Source organism: Schistocerca serialis, chromosome 3, assembly GCF_023864345.2.
Source record: "Schistocerca serialis cubense isolate TAMUIC-IGC-003099 chromosome 3, iqSchSeri2.2, whole genome shotgun sequence".
Taxonomy (NCBI): domain Eukaryota; kingdom Metazoa; phylum Arthropoda; class Insecta; order Orthoptera; family Acrididae; genus Schistocerca; species Schistocerca serialis.
The window spans coordinates 836,902,374-836,921,074 of record NC_064640.1 but is presented as its reverse complement, the minus strand read 5'-3'; the positions used below and the strand labels follow the sequence as shown (position 1 = coordinate 836,921,074).

General features: G+C 45.9%; 1 protein-coding gene across 1 annotated transcript in view; it reads right to left on the bottom strand.

Annotated features, from left to right (window-relative positions):
- Window positions 1-18,701, bottom strand: part of LOC126470879 (serine-rich adhesin for platelets) — a 479,197-nt gene that overhangs the window by 132,770 nt on the left and 327,726 nt on the right. Inside the window, exon 6 of the mRNA XM_050098901.1 lies at window positions 12,212-12,341. Coding sequence (XP_049954858.1) covers window positions 12,212-12,341 — 130 coding nt within the window. The remainder of the gene's footprint in view (window positions 1-12,211; window positions 12,342-18,701) is intronic.

The window sequence follows — 18,701 nt, the reverse complement described above, 5'->3', positions numbered from 1 at the left end:
CCAGATTGCAAAGATGCCACCAATGAATCTGAACCAGGTGAGGGGTTTAGGATTCTGGGTGTTTAGGAAGTATTCCTCTAGGTGGCCCATGAATAGGTGGCATAGGATGGTGCCCATAGCCATACTCTGGATTTGTTTGTAGGTAATGCCTTCAAAGGAGAAGTAATTATGGGTGAGGATATGGTTGGTCATGGCAACTAGGGAGGTTGTTGTCTTGGAATCTGTCAGGTGTTGGGAAAGGTAGCGTTCAATAGCGGTAAGGCCATGGACATTAAGGATTTTAGCATAAAGGCAGGTGGCATCCATAGTTGTAAGCAGGGCACCATGTGGTAAAGAAACAGGAACTATGGAGAGTCAGTGGAGGAAATGGTTGGTATCTTTTAAACAGGAGGGTAGGCTAAAATGGTTCAAATGGCTCTGAGCACTATGGGACTCAACTGCTGAGGTCATTAGTCCTAGTTAAACCTAACTAACCTAAGGACATCACACACATCCATGCCCGAGGCAGGATTCGAACCTGCGACCGTAGCGGTCTCGCGGTTCCAGACTGCAGCGCCAGAACCGCACGGCCACTTCGGCCGGCAGGAGGGTAGGTTCCAGGTAATAGGCTAAAGGTGTTGTTCTATGAGAGCAGAGAATGGGGTGTCCTGGGTGGTTGGGATTATGAATTTTAGGAAGCATGTATAAGGTAGGAGTGCAGGGAGTGATAGGAGTGAGGAGAGATATGGACTCCAGGGAGATGTTGTGGGATGGACCTAAGGATTTGAGGAGAGACTGGAGATCCTGCTGGATTTCTGGAATGGGATCGCTGTCTGTAGGTGGATGTATCTGACAGCTAGCACAGTCCTTCTGCCAGGTAATCCTTGTGGTTCAAAACAAATGGTGGAGAGCCTTTGTATGCCGGTAGGATTATAGGGTCAGGATTAGGTTTTATGTGGTGGACTGCACTTCTTTCTGCAGATATAAGGTTCGTTTGCAGGATGAGAGATCTGGAGAATGATGGTGAGGAAAGGTTCAAGGTTAAGAAATTCTGAAAAGTTAACAGGGGGTGATTTGGGGGCAGTGGAGGTGGATCACGGTTGGATGGAGGAGTGAACTGAGACAGGCAGGGTTCAACATTGGTCTTTGGTTGAGTCTGACTGGTAAAGTTTATGGCAAAAAAGTGTTTCCACTGTAGGCACCGGGAGGAGGAGAACTGACAGACTGTGGGCAAGAAACAACCAGACCACCCTGTTGCTGAGCATGCCACCCAACATGACATTCTTCATTTCAATGACTGATTCACAGCCTGTGCCATATGGATCCTTCCCACCGACACCAGCTTTTCTGAATCACACAGGTGGGAACTCTCCCTGCAATTGAATATCAATGTACACAAGTGTAATGTTCTATGAATACATAGAAAGAAAGATCCTCTATCATTTAGCTACAATATAGCAGGTCAGCAACTGGAAGCAGTTAATTCCATAAGTTATCTGGGAGTGGGCATTAGAAGCGATCTAAAATGGAATGACCATATAAAATTAATTGTCGGTAAAGCAGATGCAAGATTCATTGGACGAACCCTAAGGAAATGCAGTCTGAAAACAAAGGAAGTATGTTACAGTACAGTTGTTCGCCCACTGCTTGAATACTGTTCACCGGTGTGGGATCCGTACCAGATAGGGCTGATAGAAGTGGTAGAGAAGGTCCAATGGAGAGCAGTGCGCTTCATTACAGGATCATTTAGTAATCGCAAAAGCATTACGGAGATGATAGATAAACTCCAGTGAAAGACTCTACAAGAGATATGCTCAGTAGCTCGGTACGGGCTTTTGTTGATGTTTCGAGAACATACCTTCACTGAGGACTCAAGCAGTATATTGCTCCCTCCTACGTATATCTCACAAAGAGACCATGAGGATAAAATCAGAGAGATTAGAGCCCACACAGAGGCATACCGACAATGTTTCTTTCCACAAACAATACAAGATTGGAATAGAAGGGAGAACCAATAGAGGTACTCAAGGTACCCTCCGCCACACACCGTAAGGTGACTTGCGAAGTATGGATGTAGATGTAGCTGTAGAATATATCCTACATTCCCCGCACCATCCTGGTCTCAACCTTCATTAGTCATTGTCCTCACCCATCTAGCCCCTTCCCTGTTCCCATTCCAGCACTACACAGCCCTCTATTCCACCAGCGCACCCAGTCTTTTCACTTCTCTCCTTTTCTGCTACCCCGCTTCTCTCCCCCACCGTCCATCTAACCTTCCGACTGCATCTAGCTGCCCTACCCTCTTGTCCCTTCACGCTCCCCAACAGCAATTCACTGTCTCCCACCCCTACCCCACTCTCTCTCCCCCTCCCCACCACAGCCTCCTCCTTACCCCCACCCAGCTGCCTCTCCCATCATGCACTGGTCCTGCTGCTCGTAGTCTGGCTTCAGCTGCCAGAGACTGTGGACATGTGTGTGTGGGTTGCATCTGTGTGTGTGTGTGTGTGTGTGTGTGTGTGTGTGTGTGTGTTTGTGTGTGTGTCGTCTACTTTGGACAAAGGCCATGTTGGCCAAAAGCTTATTTTGTGACAAGCTTTCTGCTGTGCATGTCTGCGACTCAGCATCTCCACTATAAGATAATTTATTTGCATGCACTTTTGCCTTAGAGATGTAACAATTTATTGAATGAAACCTTAAATTAAGTATTTTGTCCATGGAGTTAGTCCAGAATGCTTAAACATCTGTGATCCTCAACAGCCTGATTTACAGCATAAGTGCAAAGAAAGCACAGAAAAAATTTTCACAGCCATATGCAGTAGCCAATAAGAGATGTTTCCAGTAAGAGATCTGATATGGGAAGACATATGAGGTTATTAGCAATTATGAAGGATGTACCACAAATATATTATGTGATATTGTTGTTTTGGTTCATGTTAATGTCTTGTAGAATCCATTTGCTAAAGTTCACTAATTTCACCCATGCAATGCATTTGTGTGCAAAATAGAGCTAATGTTGACAATTCATAATCGTTTCAAGTTGGAGAGAGCCAATGAGAGCTTGTTATGTAGCAGGCAATGGCAATCTGTTAACCAAATACCTGTAAATATTAATTCTGTGGATGACCTTTCACTTCCTTAAGCACAGATTGCTACTCACTGCACAGAGGAGGAACTGAGCTGCAGACAGGCACAACAAGAAAGAATACATGAAACATTTAAGCTTTTGGACAAGTCCTTCTGAAGTAGGACTCTCACACATTCACGCAACAGCTCACAAACACAAGGCAACTGTCTCCAGATGTGTGACTCAGTGCCTTCTCTATGTGGAGAGTAGCAATCTATCCGTATTGCTTTTATTCCATCCTGGACTTTCCATTATTTCATTTTGTCTACCAGTTTCCCTTCCATCCCACAACCCACAGCTGTCACCTCTGTTGCTACTCTCTTCGCATTATATTTCTAAGTATCTGTTGCTTTCTTTCTCTACTTCCATGTGTTTTATTGTTATCTCCTGAACCACACATGCTGTGACTTCAGAGCCACCATGTATCAATGGTCACATCCATGTACAACACTCTGTTACATGACTGCACAGATTTTAGATTTGTAGATGCAGTCTCTTATGTCCCACATTCTTCCTGCCAACATAATTATTCCTGAATTTTCACCCTCATATATTTTCAAGTGATTTCCTGTACCCTTCAGTGCCACACATACTTCATCACACCCTGTGCCTAAAAAACCCTCTTCCCTCAGTCGAGCACACAGCTTACTGACCTTTTTATCTGTTATTATGGTAGTCAGAACTTAGTGCCTGGGTGATTATAATTGAACTTCCAGTTTCAAAAAGCTGTATAAAAATAAGCTCTGCTGAGAATGATCAAATTTGAATGGAATATTATCAAAGAATGGGGAAATGTTATGGAAACAGAAAAACTTAACGAAAATTTTACCACTAGACGGTGCTTTAGGCAGCAGAGTATGCAAAGTAAAAGATATGAGGTACACAGTTGTTCCTCAGTTTGGATCTGAGATGCTCAGCATAACTGTCTATCTCAATGCGGGATAACACACTGCTGGTAAATCTCTTTTAAAAGAATGGTGACTGTGCGCCTAGTAGCTCTGAAGAAGTACTGGGCACTCAAGGGTAGGAAAAAAGGCACTGGGCCAGTGTTTACCAAGGGTCTGGAGTAAATGGTTACAAAATTCAAAAACACAGGTTTGAAGTGCAGTGTGACAGGAGGAGGAAAACAATAATGGTCCAATATCAGTAGATGGGGCCACTGCATTGCACTAGGGGTCGAGCTGTGGTGCGCAAAAATACGGTGCATGGGGAATTGCCCAAACTTTGAGCACAGTGCATAAAATTCTACAAAACAGCCTGTATTGCTCTTTACACAAAGTTAACCATGTTAAGGAGTGCTTCATTCTGCGGTATCAGCTACTATCTGGTTGCCGCACTTTCAAATACGCATGCCCTTAGTTACACAACCACGTTTCCTACAGCTGCAATTGTGGCATGCTGCAACGAACGATTACGCCACTGGCAATGAGATGCAAGCATCGCCTCTCTTGAGCTCCAGCAGCGGGTGTAGTTAGGTTTGAACAGTCCTGCCCTGAGCCCCTTTTTTTGTGTTTGCCAGCCAAATAACATTTGCAGACTCCCATAGTGACCAGGGCTCAACATCTTCTGAATAGACATTGTACTGAAGAGTGAGAAATTTATAAATCTTTTTTCTCTGGATATAGTATGTCTATGTTCAGATATATTAATAGCAAATGACACTGTTAATATGGCAACAAAGTTCTGTATTATTTTTACTAGTTATATTAGATGTGAACTAAATTAATATTTGAATTCTGTGTACACGAACGGCTTCTGTTGCTCATTTTTGTATTCATTAAAGAACCACACAGAGTGCAAAGGAAGACATAACACATGCTGACCTGCCAGTAAGACAAACGTTTGCTCTAGGATGCCTTGCTGACATGGAAGAGGACAATGAATGGTCATGGAAAGTTCTGCGGAAAGACAAAAGTCTATTTCCATTTCCAAGGATGTGTCAATACACAAAATTGCAGAACATGGGCAATGGAAAATCTGCTTGCACATCAACTGGTACCGCGTCATTCTGCAAATATAAATGTGTGGAGCGCCTTAAGAGCATGGTTTACCGTAGGGCCACAGTTCTTCGAGGAAATGGGTCCTGCATGTCCTGTTACCTGTACTGTGATTAGAAAACATTATGGGAGTCTTTTCTGCACCAACATCACTTCAACCCTTCAACAGTGTCGATGCATGAGTAAGATCATTTCTACGCAAGTTGGCGCTCCTCCGCACATTGGACAGCCAGTGAATCAGCTGCTGCAGATAAATGTTGGAAATGTTTGAATTATCAGCCGTCATTTTCTTACAGCCTGGCCGTTCAGTGCTCCGATTAGAAATATAGCTGAGGTGAAGGCAACATTGCGCAGTGCATTCTGAACATGAGCCTGAGGCACTCTGATATGTTGAGGAACATGCTGTTTCTCAATTTCAGTTTGAAGCAGAAGACGGTGGACAGCATATTGCATATGTCTTGTGTCAGTTTCACCTTACTACCAGTGCCACAACAGTTGAATGCCGAGCTTCTGAGGTCATTTAAACGGCTAGTGAAAAGTGCAACTCACACCATAGCCCTCATATTGTTATTCATCTGTCATTTGTGACCGAACCTGTTTATGTTGTGAAGATTCAGCACCATCTAGTGGGAATTTTATTTTATTCGTTTCTACACTCCTGGAAATGGAAAAAAGAACACATTGACACTGGTGTGTCAGACCCACCATACTTGCTCCGGACACTGCGAGAGGGCTGTACAAGCAATGATCACACGCACGGCACAGCGGACACACCAGGAACCGCGGTGTTGGCCGTCGAATGGCGCTAGCTGCGCAGCATTTGTGCACCGCCGTCGTCAGTGTCAGCCAGTTTGCCGTGGCATACGGAGCTCCATCGCAGTCTTTAACACTGGTAGCATGCCGCGACAGCGTGGACGTGAACCGTATGTGCAGTTGACGGACTTTGAGCGAGGGCGTATAGTGGGCATGCGGGAGGCCGGGTGGACGTACCGCCGAATTGCTCAACACGTGGGGCGTGAGGTCTCCACAGTACATCGATGTTGTCGCCAGTGGTCGGTGGAAGGCGCACGTGCCCGTCGACCTGGGACCGGACCGCAGCGACGCACGGATGCACGCCAAGACCGTAGGATCCTACGCAGTGCCGTAGGGGACCGCACCGCCACTTCCCAGCAAATTAGGGACACTGTTGCTCCTGGGGTATTGGCGAGGACCATTCGCAACAGTCTCCATGAAGCTGGGCTACGGTCCCGCACACCATTAGACCGTCTTCCGCTCACGCCCCAACATCGTGCAGCCCGCCTCCAGTGGTGTCGCGACAGGCGTGAATGGAGGGACGAATGGAGACATGTCGTCTTCAGCGATGAGAGTCGCTTCTGCCTTGGTGCCAATGATGGTCGTATGCGTGTTTGGTGCCGTGCAGGTGAGCGCCACAATCAGGACTGCATATGACCGAGGCACACAGGACCAACACCCGGCATCATGGTGTGGGGAGCGATCTCCTACACTGGCCGTACACCACTGGTGATCGTCGAGGGGACACTGAATAGTGCACGGTACATCCAAACCGTCATCGAACCCATCGTTCTACCATTCCTAGACCGGCAAGGGAACTTGCTGTTCCAACAGGACAATGCACGTCCGCATGTATCCCGTGCCACCCAACGTGCTCTAGAAGGTGTAAGTCAACTACCCTGGCCAGCAAGTTCTCCGGATCTGTTCCCCATTGAGCATGTTTGGGACTGGATGAAGCGTCATCTCACGCGGTCTGCACGTCCAGCACGAACGCTGGTCCAACTGAGGCGCCAGGTGGAAATGGCATGGCAAGCCGTTCCACAGGACTACATCCAGCATCTCTACGATCGTCTCCATGGGAGAATAGCAGCCTGCATTGCTGCGAAAGGTGGATATACACTGTACTAGTGCCGACATTGTGCATGCTCTGTTGCCTGTGTCTATGTGCCTGTGGTTCTGTCAGTGTGATCGTGTGATGTATCTGACCCCAGGAATGTGTCAATAAAGTTTCCCCTTCCTGGGACAATGAATTCACGGTGTTCTTATTTCAATTTCCAGGAGTGTATAATGTTTTCTCCTTCTTCGATAATATTCCGTTCAATTTGATGTCACTCTGAGTGGCAATGTATATACAAAGGGTTGTGTCACGTAAGATGTTACACCCATTTTATTTCATGAAATGTTCCAGATATCAAAATGAAGTTTTCGGCAATTGATAGTACGTTAAGGGGCATATACTTTTCTTATCTGATGAAGAGTCTTCACTTTTGTATCGACTAAGAGGCTGAAACAAGTATGATTATTATTTTTTTTTTTTTTTTTTTTTTTTTTTTTTTTTTTTTTTTTTTTTGAATGATATACCGTAGGTTTTTCACGGTATTCGAAAGCGCTTAAAAGGCGTCCACAGTGGTATAATGTTCGTTAATTCTTAGGTTGAAACTCTTCGCGCAAGAATGCGAGAAATACTCTATAATTGAAAGGCAAATCGTCCAGAATCGGCAACAGCGTTGCAAATTAGCTAATGCCAGGCTACGCCGTTGTATCAAGCCTTTCGACTGGTTACTTGTCTGCACTGCACAATTGAGAGGAACTGTGCTGTCTATCGGCAAATCATTTGTGCTAATTATTATTATTTTTTTTTTTTTTTCATCTGGCACGTACACCAAAGAGCAGAAGTTGGACATGCTATTTTGATTCGGCGAATGACTAAGAAATGCTACAGAAACAGTACGGCAGTATGAGGATATCTATCCTGATCATCGCTGTCCGCCGTCCCAGGCACTTGCACGAATTATTACGTCACTAGTGCGAACAGGCAGCTTCAACATCTAACGGATGATGAGGACAAAGACTGCGACTGACTGAGCACACGAAGAAGCTGTTTTTGCTACAACACTTATCAGTCTGGATGATGGCACGAGACATTTTGCCAAGGTATGTGGGCTCAGCCACGCGAGTGTCATTCGCATCTTGCATCAGCTAAATTCCACCCGTATCATACCTCTTGATTTCGGAAGTCGTGTAGAATTTGTTGGTTTGCTGTGCAGCGCCTTGGAGACGACTACATGATTATCCAACATGTGCTCTTTACCGGCGAAGCAATGTTCTTGAACCAAGATAATGTACATGTCTGTAACATGCACTGCTGGGCAGTTGAAAATCCACGCTGGCTTCGTCAGGTGCCACAACGACGGCCTTGGAGCGTAAACATATGGTGCGACATTATAGGAAATTCCATTGTGAGACCTTACTTCATCCCAGGTGTGTCAAATGTAAATAATTACCGGTATTTACACTTTCTTATGAACATTCTAGCTGTTCTTCTAGAAGAGGTACGGCTGGATAAGCGACACTGTGTATGTAGTTCCAACCAGGGCTTAATTACTAAAATTTTGTGTACCGGAACGCACCACTTCAACCACACAACCCCTCCCCCTCCCTCCCTTCGCCATAAAAATCGCAAATTTCGATTTTTGAAAACTTGTGATAAGACGTACAATATCAGTATTTTTCAGTTCTTGCACGACTGTCACTTTGTATGGAAAAAGTTCTAATTTTTTCCTTACAGCTGTGTGGGCCGTTCCGACACTAACATCGATTTCCTGGGCGAGTTTTCTTACTGACTTGTTCGGACTTATGGACACTTTACCGGAAATATCGAGTAGTTTATCCTCAGACAAAACGCTAGGACGACCACTTCTCGGTGCATCTGTCACTGAACCTGTACTTCGAAATTTGTTAATCAAATTTGGCACAGTATCGCGATGTGAGAATTTTGTCTCCGGGAAAACTGAATTAAATGTTTGACGAACTGAAACTGTGTATTTACCGCCAGCTTTGAACACTTGTTCGACCAAAAACACACGTTCTTCGATGGTTAGCATTTTAACATTGACAAAAACGAACAAAGGAACTTTTCTTAAACGTTCACGTCAACACGTAACGACACACATCAACGATACTACTGACACTGGCTGAGATAAACGAATCAGTGGAATGGTGGTAGAGTCCACTTGAAGGGAAGTAACCCAGACAGGCGAACAATCATACGTCACGCGCGGCTATCATACGGCACTGTGGAGAGACGTTTTGAACACCCGGCCCACAGCACATGACTGCCACTGAAGCACAGATAGTGCGCTTTTTGGTTGCAGGTACACAAGAGTGACGTTGATCTGTGCCGTATTTTCTTTGGATGGGACACGTATGTTTCATCATGGCGGAAGTGGAATAAACAAGAATGCAACTATTTTGTTTGCACTGTACAAACTACGTACATTTTCCGTCTGCACCGTACGAAACAGCAACGAACTTTTTCCACATGTCACTCTTTCTCTTCTGGAGCACGTTCGAAATTACGTACACTCTATCGCGTAATTTTCGTTCTACATCCTCAACAGTCTCAGAAACCACAGCTTCGTGGCAGTCGGTCATTTTCACCCTGTCAATGCTACAAAACACAGCAAGGGCATGCACTCAACTTGGGTATTACGTCACGGCTAGACTTACATTCCTGCACACTTTAGGAAGAGGGAAAGAGTCGATGAGTATGAAGTGACCGCAGTGCCACCTTCTCAGACTCATCGTCTTCGCGGAACTACGAGGGCCGTCTTGAAAGTAAGTTCCGATCGGTCGCAGTGAAAATCAGAAACATATTATTTGCAAGAATTAGCTCCACCTTCCAGGTACTTCTCTACATTTGTCAGAGCGTTACCAAATTTCCAGCAATATCGTCACGGAAGGCAGCCACCTGTGCTTTCCTATAATTCTCTACGCTGGTCTATAGCGCGTAGCCTGCGCCCAAGTGTTGTCTTCGTATCCAGCGTTTCATGCGAACAGAGATGATACTCAGGATGAGCAATTAGGGCTGTGTTGTGGGTGATCGAACACTTCCCATCGAAAAGGCTGCAGGAGCGTCTTCACTGCCCCTGCAGAGTGCGGCTGAGAATTGCCATGAAGAAGGAAGTGCGTGGCAGTTGTGTTAGGTGGGTTGCATTCATTAAGGCGAAGCCTCTCAGTGGGCCCTTCTACTTGGCGGGAGACATCGTTGTTCTAGGCACCTTTACTCGCTCACAGTGCGCTCACATCTGAAAAGAGCGCCTTAATACGATCGACGGTCATACTAAAGACAATACCCAACACATCTGTGAAAGCTTCATTGGGTTTTCACTGTGGTGTCCATTTCGCGACCGATCGGAACTTACTTTCTGGACAACCCTTGTACTTTGGCAACAGAGGTAGCGGGGATAACAGCGGGGCCTCAATTTCTAGTATACACAACCTGCAATGTTGGATTCGTACCCGCTGTTTCTCATCTCTAGTACCCATCGCAGCTTAGAACACAAATACGAGCGTAGTTCAGTTTTATCTTACAGTACATATTGTGTAGAGTCGTACTAGACAAACAGAAAATGTGTTGGTGTCAGGGATATCACTAGTAGTTTCAGGTACAATAGATTTTGAGTCCCATTACTCCCTTACTCTCCAGCCCCTCCCTCCCCCCCCCCCCCCCCCCCCCAAAAACCCCCTCCGCCAGTCCAAAACAAGTAAGCTAGTTGAATTTGCATTTGGCATATTCCTGGAACTGTATTGCAACAAGACAATTTATTGATTCTACACAGGTGGCTCATGTCTGCAGTTGAGCATATACGATACGCTGGCATGCAGTAACGAATCACTTTCTCGCTGCTGTCATACAACACTGTGAATTTAGATTAAGGTAATCTATCCCACACTCAATGCCCCTTTTATTCTATTCCTCAACATAGTTTCACTCTGCTTGCAGCTTGAGAAAATATTTACTTAGCTTATTATTAGAAACCATCCCACGAAAGTCCACTTACAATGTTGAGAACTAGTATTGTGTGACGAATCTAGGAACATACTACAATCTCCTCTGCATTGTTCTCATAGGTAGCGTGTAGACAAGTTTAGACTAATTAAAGTACGCTCATAAGCACTGAAGCATTTATCTCGCAGTCCGTATGTGAATGGTATGGGAAGAAAACCTAATATCTGGTAGGGTCTGCAATGGCAAGTAACGTCACCTATGCACTTCACTCTGGTTTTCAAAGTATAGATATACAGGGTGTTACAAAAAGGTACGGCCAAACTTTCACGAAACATTCCTCACACACAAATAAAGAAAAGATGTTATGTGGGCATGGGTCCAGAAATGCTTAATTTCCATGTTAGAGCTCATTTTAGTTTCGTCAGTATGTACTGTACTTCCTCAATTCATCGCCATGATTTCATACGGGATACTCTACCTGTGCTGCTAGAACATGTGCCTTTACAAGTACGACACAACATGTGGTTCATGCACGATGGAGCTCCTGCACATTTCAGTCGAAGTGTTCATACGCTTCTCAATAACAGATTCGGTGACCGATGGATTGGTAGAGGCGGATCAATTCCATGGCCTGTACGCTCTGCTGACCTCAACCCTCTTGACTTTCATTTATGGGGGCATTTGAAAGCTCTTGTCTACGCAACCCTGGTACCAAATGTAGAGACTTTTTGTGCTCGTATTGTGGACGGCTGTGATACAATACGCCATTCTCCAGGGCTGCATCAGCGCATCAGGGATTCCATGTGACGGAGGGTGGATGCATGTATCCTCTCTAACGGAGGACATTTTGAACATTTCCTGTAACAAAGTGTTTGAAGTCACGCTGGTACGTTCTGTTGCTGTGTGTTTCCATTCCATGATTAATGTGATTTGAAGAGAAGTAATAAAATGAGCTCTAACATGGAAAGTAAGTGTTTCCAGGCACATGTCCACATAACATATTTTCTTTCTTTGTGTGTGAAGAATGTTTCCTGAAAGTTTGGCCGTACCTTTTTGTAACATCCTGTAGTTGCAGTGTTACAAGACATACACTTCGTGTATCTTTTATGTCTCTTCTATTGTGACAAAACTCTTATAAACTTTACCCTTAATCAGGGAGAGTTCTGATCCAACAAAATCACAACTAGACTGCTGTTGACATTCATTCTATCCAGAAACTAGTAGGTCTGCTGAGGAAACACTACAGTGTATAACAGAAATCTGACCATTCTGAGGCTTAGTGCCACAAGATGATAAGTTGTTACTTACAATCGTCAACTGTGCATCAAAGTTGTATTCATCATCTTCTTCCATGGAGTAGAGTGGCGAATGATGATTGACTGCTGGCTCAAAGGCGGAATGATAGTCGTAGCTCAGGATGTTCATGAAGTCCAGATGCCTGTTGGACAGATATTTTGTGATGTTGTGGTGGCTTTTATAATATTTTTATACATCGCTTCAAATTCTTAATTAGTAGGTGCTTCACAAAGTTCTTTCTGACTAAAATTTGGAGATGATAAGAAATTTCTTTCCTACTGTTAACTGTAAAAAGAGATAGTTCTGCATACGTAGATGTGGAAATTACACTCCTGGAAATTGAAATAAGAACACCGTGAATTCATTGTCCCAGGAAGGGGAAACTTTATTGACACATTCCTGGGGTCAGATACATCACATGATCACACTGACAGAACCACAGGCACATAGACACAGGCAACAGAGCATGCACAATGTCGGCACTAGTACAGTGTATATCCACCTTTCGCAGCAATGCAGGCTGCTATTCTCCCATGGAGACGATCGTAGAGATGCTGGATGTAGTCCTGTGGAACGGCTTGCCATGCCATTTCCACCTGGCGCCTCAGTTGGACCAGCGTTCGTGCTGGACGTGCAGACCGCGTGAGACGACGCTTCATCCAGTCCCAAACATGCTCAATGGGGGACAGATCCGGAGATCTTGCTGGCCAGGGTAGTTGACTTACACCTTCTAGAGCACGTTGGGTGGCACGGGATACATGCGGACGTGCATTGTCCTGTTGGAACAGCAGGTTCCCTTGCCGGTCTAGGAATGGTAGAACGATCCGTTCGATGACGGTTTGGATGTACCGTGCACTATTCAGTGTCCCCTCGACGATCACCAGTGGTGTACGGCCAGTGTAGGAGATCGCTCCCCACACCATGATGCCGGGTGTTGGCCCTGTGTGCCTCGGTCGTATGCAGTCCTGATTGTGGCGCTCACCTGCACGGCGCCAAACACGCATACGACCATCATTGGCACCAAGGCAGAAGCGACTCTCATCGCTGAAGACGACACGTCTCCATTTGTCCCTCCATTCACGCCTGTCGCGACACCACTGGAGGCGGGCTGCATGATGTTGGGGCTTGAGCGGAAGATGGCCTAACGGTGTGCGGGACCGTAGCCCAGCTTCATGGAGACTGTTGCGAATGGTCCTCGCCAATACCCCAGGAGCAACAGTGTCCCTAATTTGCTGGGAAGTGGCGGTGCGGTCCCCTACGGCACTGCGTAGGATCCTACGGTCATGGCGTGCATCCGTGCGTCGCTGCGGTCCGGTCCCAGATCGACGGGCACGTGCACCTTCCGCCGACCACTGGCGACAACATCGATGTACTGTGGAGACCTCACGCCCCACGTGTTGAGCAATTCGGCGGTACGTCCACCCGGCCTCCAACATGCCCACTATACGCCCTCGCTCAAAGTCCGTCAACTGCACATACGGTTCACGTCCACGCTGTCGCGGCATGCTACCAGTGTTAAAGACTGCGATGGAGCTCCGTATGCCACGGCAAACTGGCTGACACTACGGCGGCGGTGCACAAATGCTGCGCAGCTAGCGCCATTCGACGGCCAACACCGCGGTTCCTGGTGTGTCCGCTGTGCCGTGCGTGTGATCATTGCTTGTACAGCCCTCTCGCAGTGTCCGGAGCAAGTATGGTGGGTCTGACACACCGGTGTCAATGTGTTCTTTTTTCCATTTCCAGGAGTGTATTTTAGTTCATTGGATCCATCATAGCACTTGGAGAAGGATGAACACCATCTCTTCTCCCCCCTCCCCCCCCCCCCCCCCCGCCACTCACCGCCCATGGGAGAAGATAAAAATAACAATTCAGTCATAACGAATGCTTTGCCAACTCTCCACATGGCTGAGCGATCTTGCACAGCCGCGTGACCAATAATTCTCTCCTCTCGAGCGCTAGACGTGTCGCACCCTGCACAGTGTTAAGGATGGCCCTCCTGAATCTGCCGAGTGCATATTCGTGCGATACTCACGGGACCACAACTGATGCGAGCAGTACATAATCTTTCTTTATCTACAGAAGCCTACTTCATGTGGTTGTACTGAAAGGATAATCATTTTTATACCTCAGCATGCCAGTTTGACATTTTTCGTATGCCGTCTTTATGGTATTGCAATTTTAATGGCCAGCTGTATATATTGAGACCATTATAAATCATAGTAACAGTACATCTGGACATATATAGCATATCGGTGAACATACACTACAGGACATTAAAATTGATACACCACGAAGATGACGTGCTACAGACGCCAAATTTAACCGACAGGAAGAAGATGCTGTGATATGCAAATGATTAGCTTTTCAGAGCATTCACACAAGATTGGCGTCGGTCGCGACACCTACAACGTGCTGACATGAGGAAAGTTTCCAACCGATTTCTCATACACAAATAGCAGTTGACCGGCTTTGCCTGGTGAAACGTTGTTGTGATACCTCGTGTAACGAGGAGAAATGTGTACCATCACGTTTCCGACTTTGATAAAGGTCGGATTGTACCCTATCGCGACTGCGGTTTATCGTATCGCGACATTGCTGCTCGCGTTGGTCGAGATCCAATGACTGGTAGCAGAATATGGAATCAGGGGTTCAGGAGGTAAATACGGAACGCCGTGCTGGATCCCAACGGCCTCGTATCACTAGCAGTCGAGATGACAGGCATCTTAACCGCATGGCTGTAATGGATCGTGCAGCCACGTCTCGACCCCTGAGTCAACAGATGGGGACGTTTGCAAGACAACAACCATCTGCACGAACAGTTCGACGACGATTGCAGCAGCATGGACTATTAGCTCGGAGACCATGGCTGCGGTTACCTTTGACGCTGCATCACAGAAAGGAGCGCCTGCGATGGTGTACTCAACGACGAACTTGGGTGCACGAATGGCAAAACGTCATTTTTTCGGATGAATCCAGGTTCTGTTTACAGCATCATGATGGTCGCATCCGTGTTTGGCGACATCGCGGTGAACGCATATTGGAAGTGTGTATTCGTTACCGCCATACTGGCGTATCACCCGGGGTGATGGTATGGGGTGTCATTGGTTACACTTCTCGGTCACCTCTTGTTCGCATCGACGGCACTTTGAACAGTGGACGTTACATTTCAGATGTGTTACGACCCGTGGCTCTACCCTTCATTCGATCCCTGCGAAACACTACATTTCAGCAGGATAATGCACGACCACACGTTGCAGGTCCTGTACGAGCCTTTCTGGATACAGAAAATGTTCGACTGCTGCCCTGGCCAGCACATTCTCCAGATCTCTCACCAATTGAAAACGTCTGGTCAATGGTGGCCGAGCAACTGGCTCGTCACAATACGCCAGTCGCTACTCTTGATGAACTGTGGTATCGTGTTGAAGCTGCATGGGCAGCGGTACCTGTACACGCCATCCAAGTTCTGTTTGACTCAATGCCCACGCGTATCAAGGCCGTTATTACGGCCAGAAGTGGTTGTTCTGGGTACTGATTTCTCAGGATCTATGCACCGAGATTGCGTGAAAATGTAATCACATGTCAGTTCTAGTATAATATATTTGTCCAATGAATACATGTTTATCATCTGCATTTCTTCTTGGTGTAGCAATTTTAATGGCCAGTAGTGTAGTCACTAGCATTATTTCTAACCCGTTCCCAGCGATGTGGAAGTCGTAGGGTACTCTTAGCAGTGCCATTTTGTGTTGACAGTTTGAGCGGCGCGGTCTATTGCCCGACGAATTTGTAGCAGTTCTGAAGCGAATGGCGTGGAGTGTTTCCTTCAGTTTAGAAATCAAGTTGGACTCACGAGAGCTTAAGTCGGGGGAGTTCAGTAGGTGGTACAATACTTAGCAGCCCCATCAGTCACACAAATCAGTAACAGCTTGCACTGTACGTGCTTGAGACTTGTCGTTCAAAATAATGGTCAGGTCCTGCAGAAAGTGTTTTCACTTCTGTCTCTAAGCTGGTCGTAGGCTGTGTTCAAAAATGAACAGCATAGAGACGGAAGTGATAACACTTTCTGCAGGACCTGACCATCATTTTGCAGGACAATGCTCAAGCACGTTCATTGCAAGCTGTTACTGATTTGTTTGACTGATGGGCTGCTAAGTGCTATACCACCCGGCATTCGCTTCACAACTGCCACAAATTCGTCGGGTAATAGGCCGCGCATCTCGAACTGTCAACACAATGGGCACTGCTAAGAGTATCCTACGACTTCCACATCGCTGGCAACGGGTTATACACAATGCTGGTGACTACTTTGAAGATCAGTAAAACTTTGAAACACGTATCTATTTTGTACGAGCTGTAAATAAATAGTTGCCACTATTAAAGTTCCAACCCTCGTATACGGAACACTTATTATGATGATTAAGTAAGTGGCCATTTCCCCGAGTATTAAGTTCGTGACACTATGCTGGCTTATCAAACTAGCAATATATCGTCCTTTAATACTGAAAACTTGGTTCAGAAGAATCAGTTTTGATTGTTGTTCATCGGCCATCCTTTGCTTCCCTGTGCTCCTCTATCGAATAATTTCGCCATTAAATAACTTAAGACTCAACGAAGACAACACACTAAAAGTAGGTTTTGATAACGTAGAACTGGCGACATTTAGGCAAAAGGTTTGTTACGAATCACTATCCTCGACAACTTTGAGGTTTGACTGTGTTTTTTTTTTTTTTACTTTTGTGTATTCGCAGAGTTTAAGTGTGAAAAAAAACGAGTGTTAGAAGTAAACAGTGCTAACTGACTCATTATTTCTATAAAACACCAACATAAACATGTGACCACAATGAGGTTTGCAGGAGAGCTTCTGTAAAGTTTGGAAGGTAGGAGACGAGGTACTGGCAGAAGTACAGCTGTGAGGACGGGGCGTGAGTCGAGCTTGGGTAGCTCAGATGGTAGAGCACTTGCCCGCGAAAGGCAAAGGTCCCGAGTTCGAGTCTCGGTCTGGCACACAGTTTCAATCTGCCAGGAAGTTTCATGAACATGTGAGATTTATCTGTTTGAACGTGACACAGATATTATATATCCATCATCGTTATAAAAACGAGAATCTTAATTGTTTTTCAATGTAAACTGTATGGAGAAGGAGATTAGTGTTTAACGTCCCGTCGACAACGAGGTCATTAGAGATGGAGCACAAGTTCGGATTAGGGAAGGATAGGCAGGGAAATGGTCTGTGACCTTTCAGAGGAACCATTCCGGCATTTGCATTAAGCGATTTAGGGAAATGGTGGAAAACGTAAATCAGGCTGGCCGGATGCGGAATGAACCGTCGTCCGAATGCGAGTCCAGTGTGCTATGTAAGACTAGTCCGGTGTCAAACTCTTTCTGGGGCATTAGTTGATGTGTAACTCGTAACACTTTGTGCAGGATATGGGCCATAATATAGCAGTTTTTCTTATTCTACTGAAAGGGAGGTTGCTCGTTGATGAGAAGACACTGAAAACGGTCGTAAGAAGAAGAATGCGACAGAGCGAATCCTGAACAAACAATGAGAGTGCAAATTAAAACTGTGTGTCGGACCGAGACTCGAACTCGGGACCTCTGCCTTTCGCGGGCAAGTGCTCTACCAACTGAGCTACCCAAGCACGACTCACGCCCCGTCCTCACAGCTTTAATTCCGCCAGTACATCGCCTCCTACCTTCCAAACTTCACAGAAGCTCTCCTGCGAACCTTGCAGAACTAGCACTCATGAAAGAAAGGATATTGCGGAGACACGGCTTAGCCACAGTCTGGGGGTTGTTTCTAGAATGAAGTTTGAAAGGTAGGAGGCGAGGTACTGGCGGAATTAAAGCTGTGACGACGGGGCGTGAGTCGTGCTTGGGTAACTCAGTTGGTAGAGCATTTGCCCGCGAAAGGCTAAGGTCCCGAGTTCGAGCCTCGGTCCGGCACACAGATTTAATATGCCAGGAAGTTTCATATCAGCGCACACTCCGCTGTAGAGTGAAAATTTCATTCTAATGAGAGTTCAGTTATAATCTTTATTTTAAAGTTTTTGATTAATTGTCCCTGACAATGAATATTTTCGTATATCTGATTCAGCTAAAGAACTGACCAAGTTTCGGCTGTAGGTCGTGCGAACTACGACTAACTCACACGAATCATAAAGAACATTTTACTAAAAGCGTTTGAAGTTCTACGTCTGTAAATTACCAGCTTACTTCAGGAAAATAAGTGTCTCAACAACGACAAGGAATCAAAATATCACGAGCTATGTTTAACTCAGGATACTTTTCAGCTGTGCGGCTGAGGGTGTGCTAGCGGCATGAACGCCTGCGCAGAACATTCCAGACAAGAATATGCGCGCCAACAGCAAGTCCGACACGATTTGTTAAACTACAAGAAGCTGCGCAAAGCAAGACAGAAAGGAACAAAAAGTGTCTCGGAAGGGAAAATCACAAAAGACCCGGAACCCCACCCCAGTACACGCTCAGCCATAACTACGTGAAA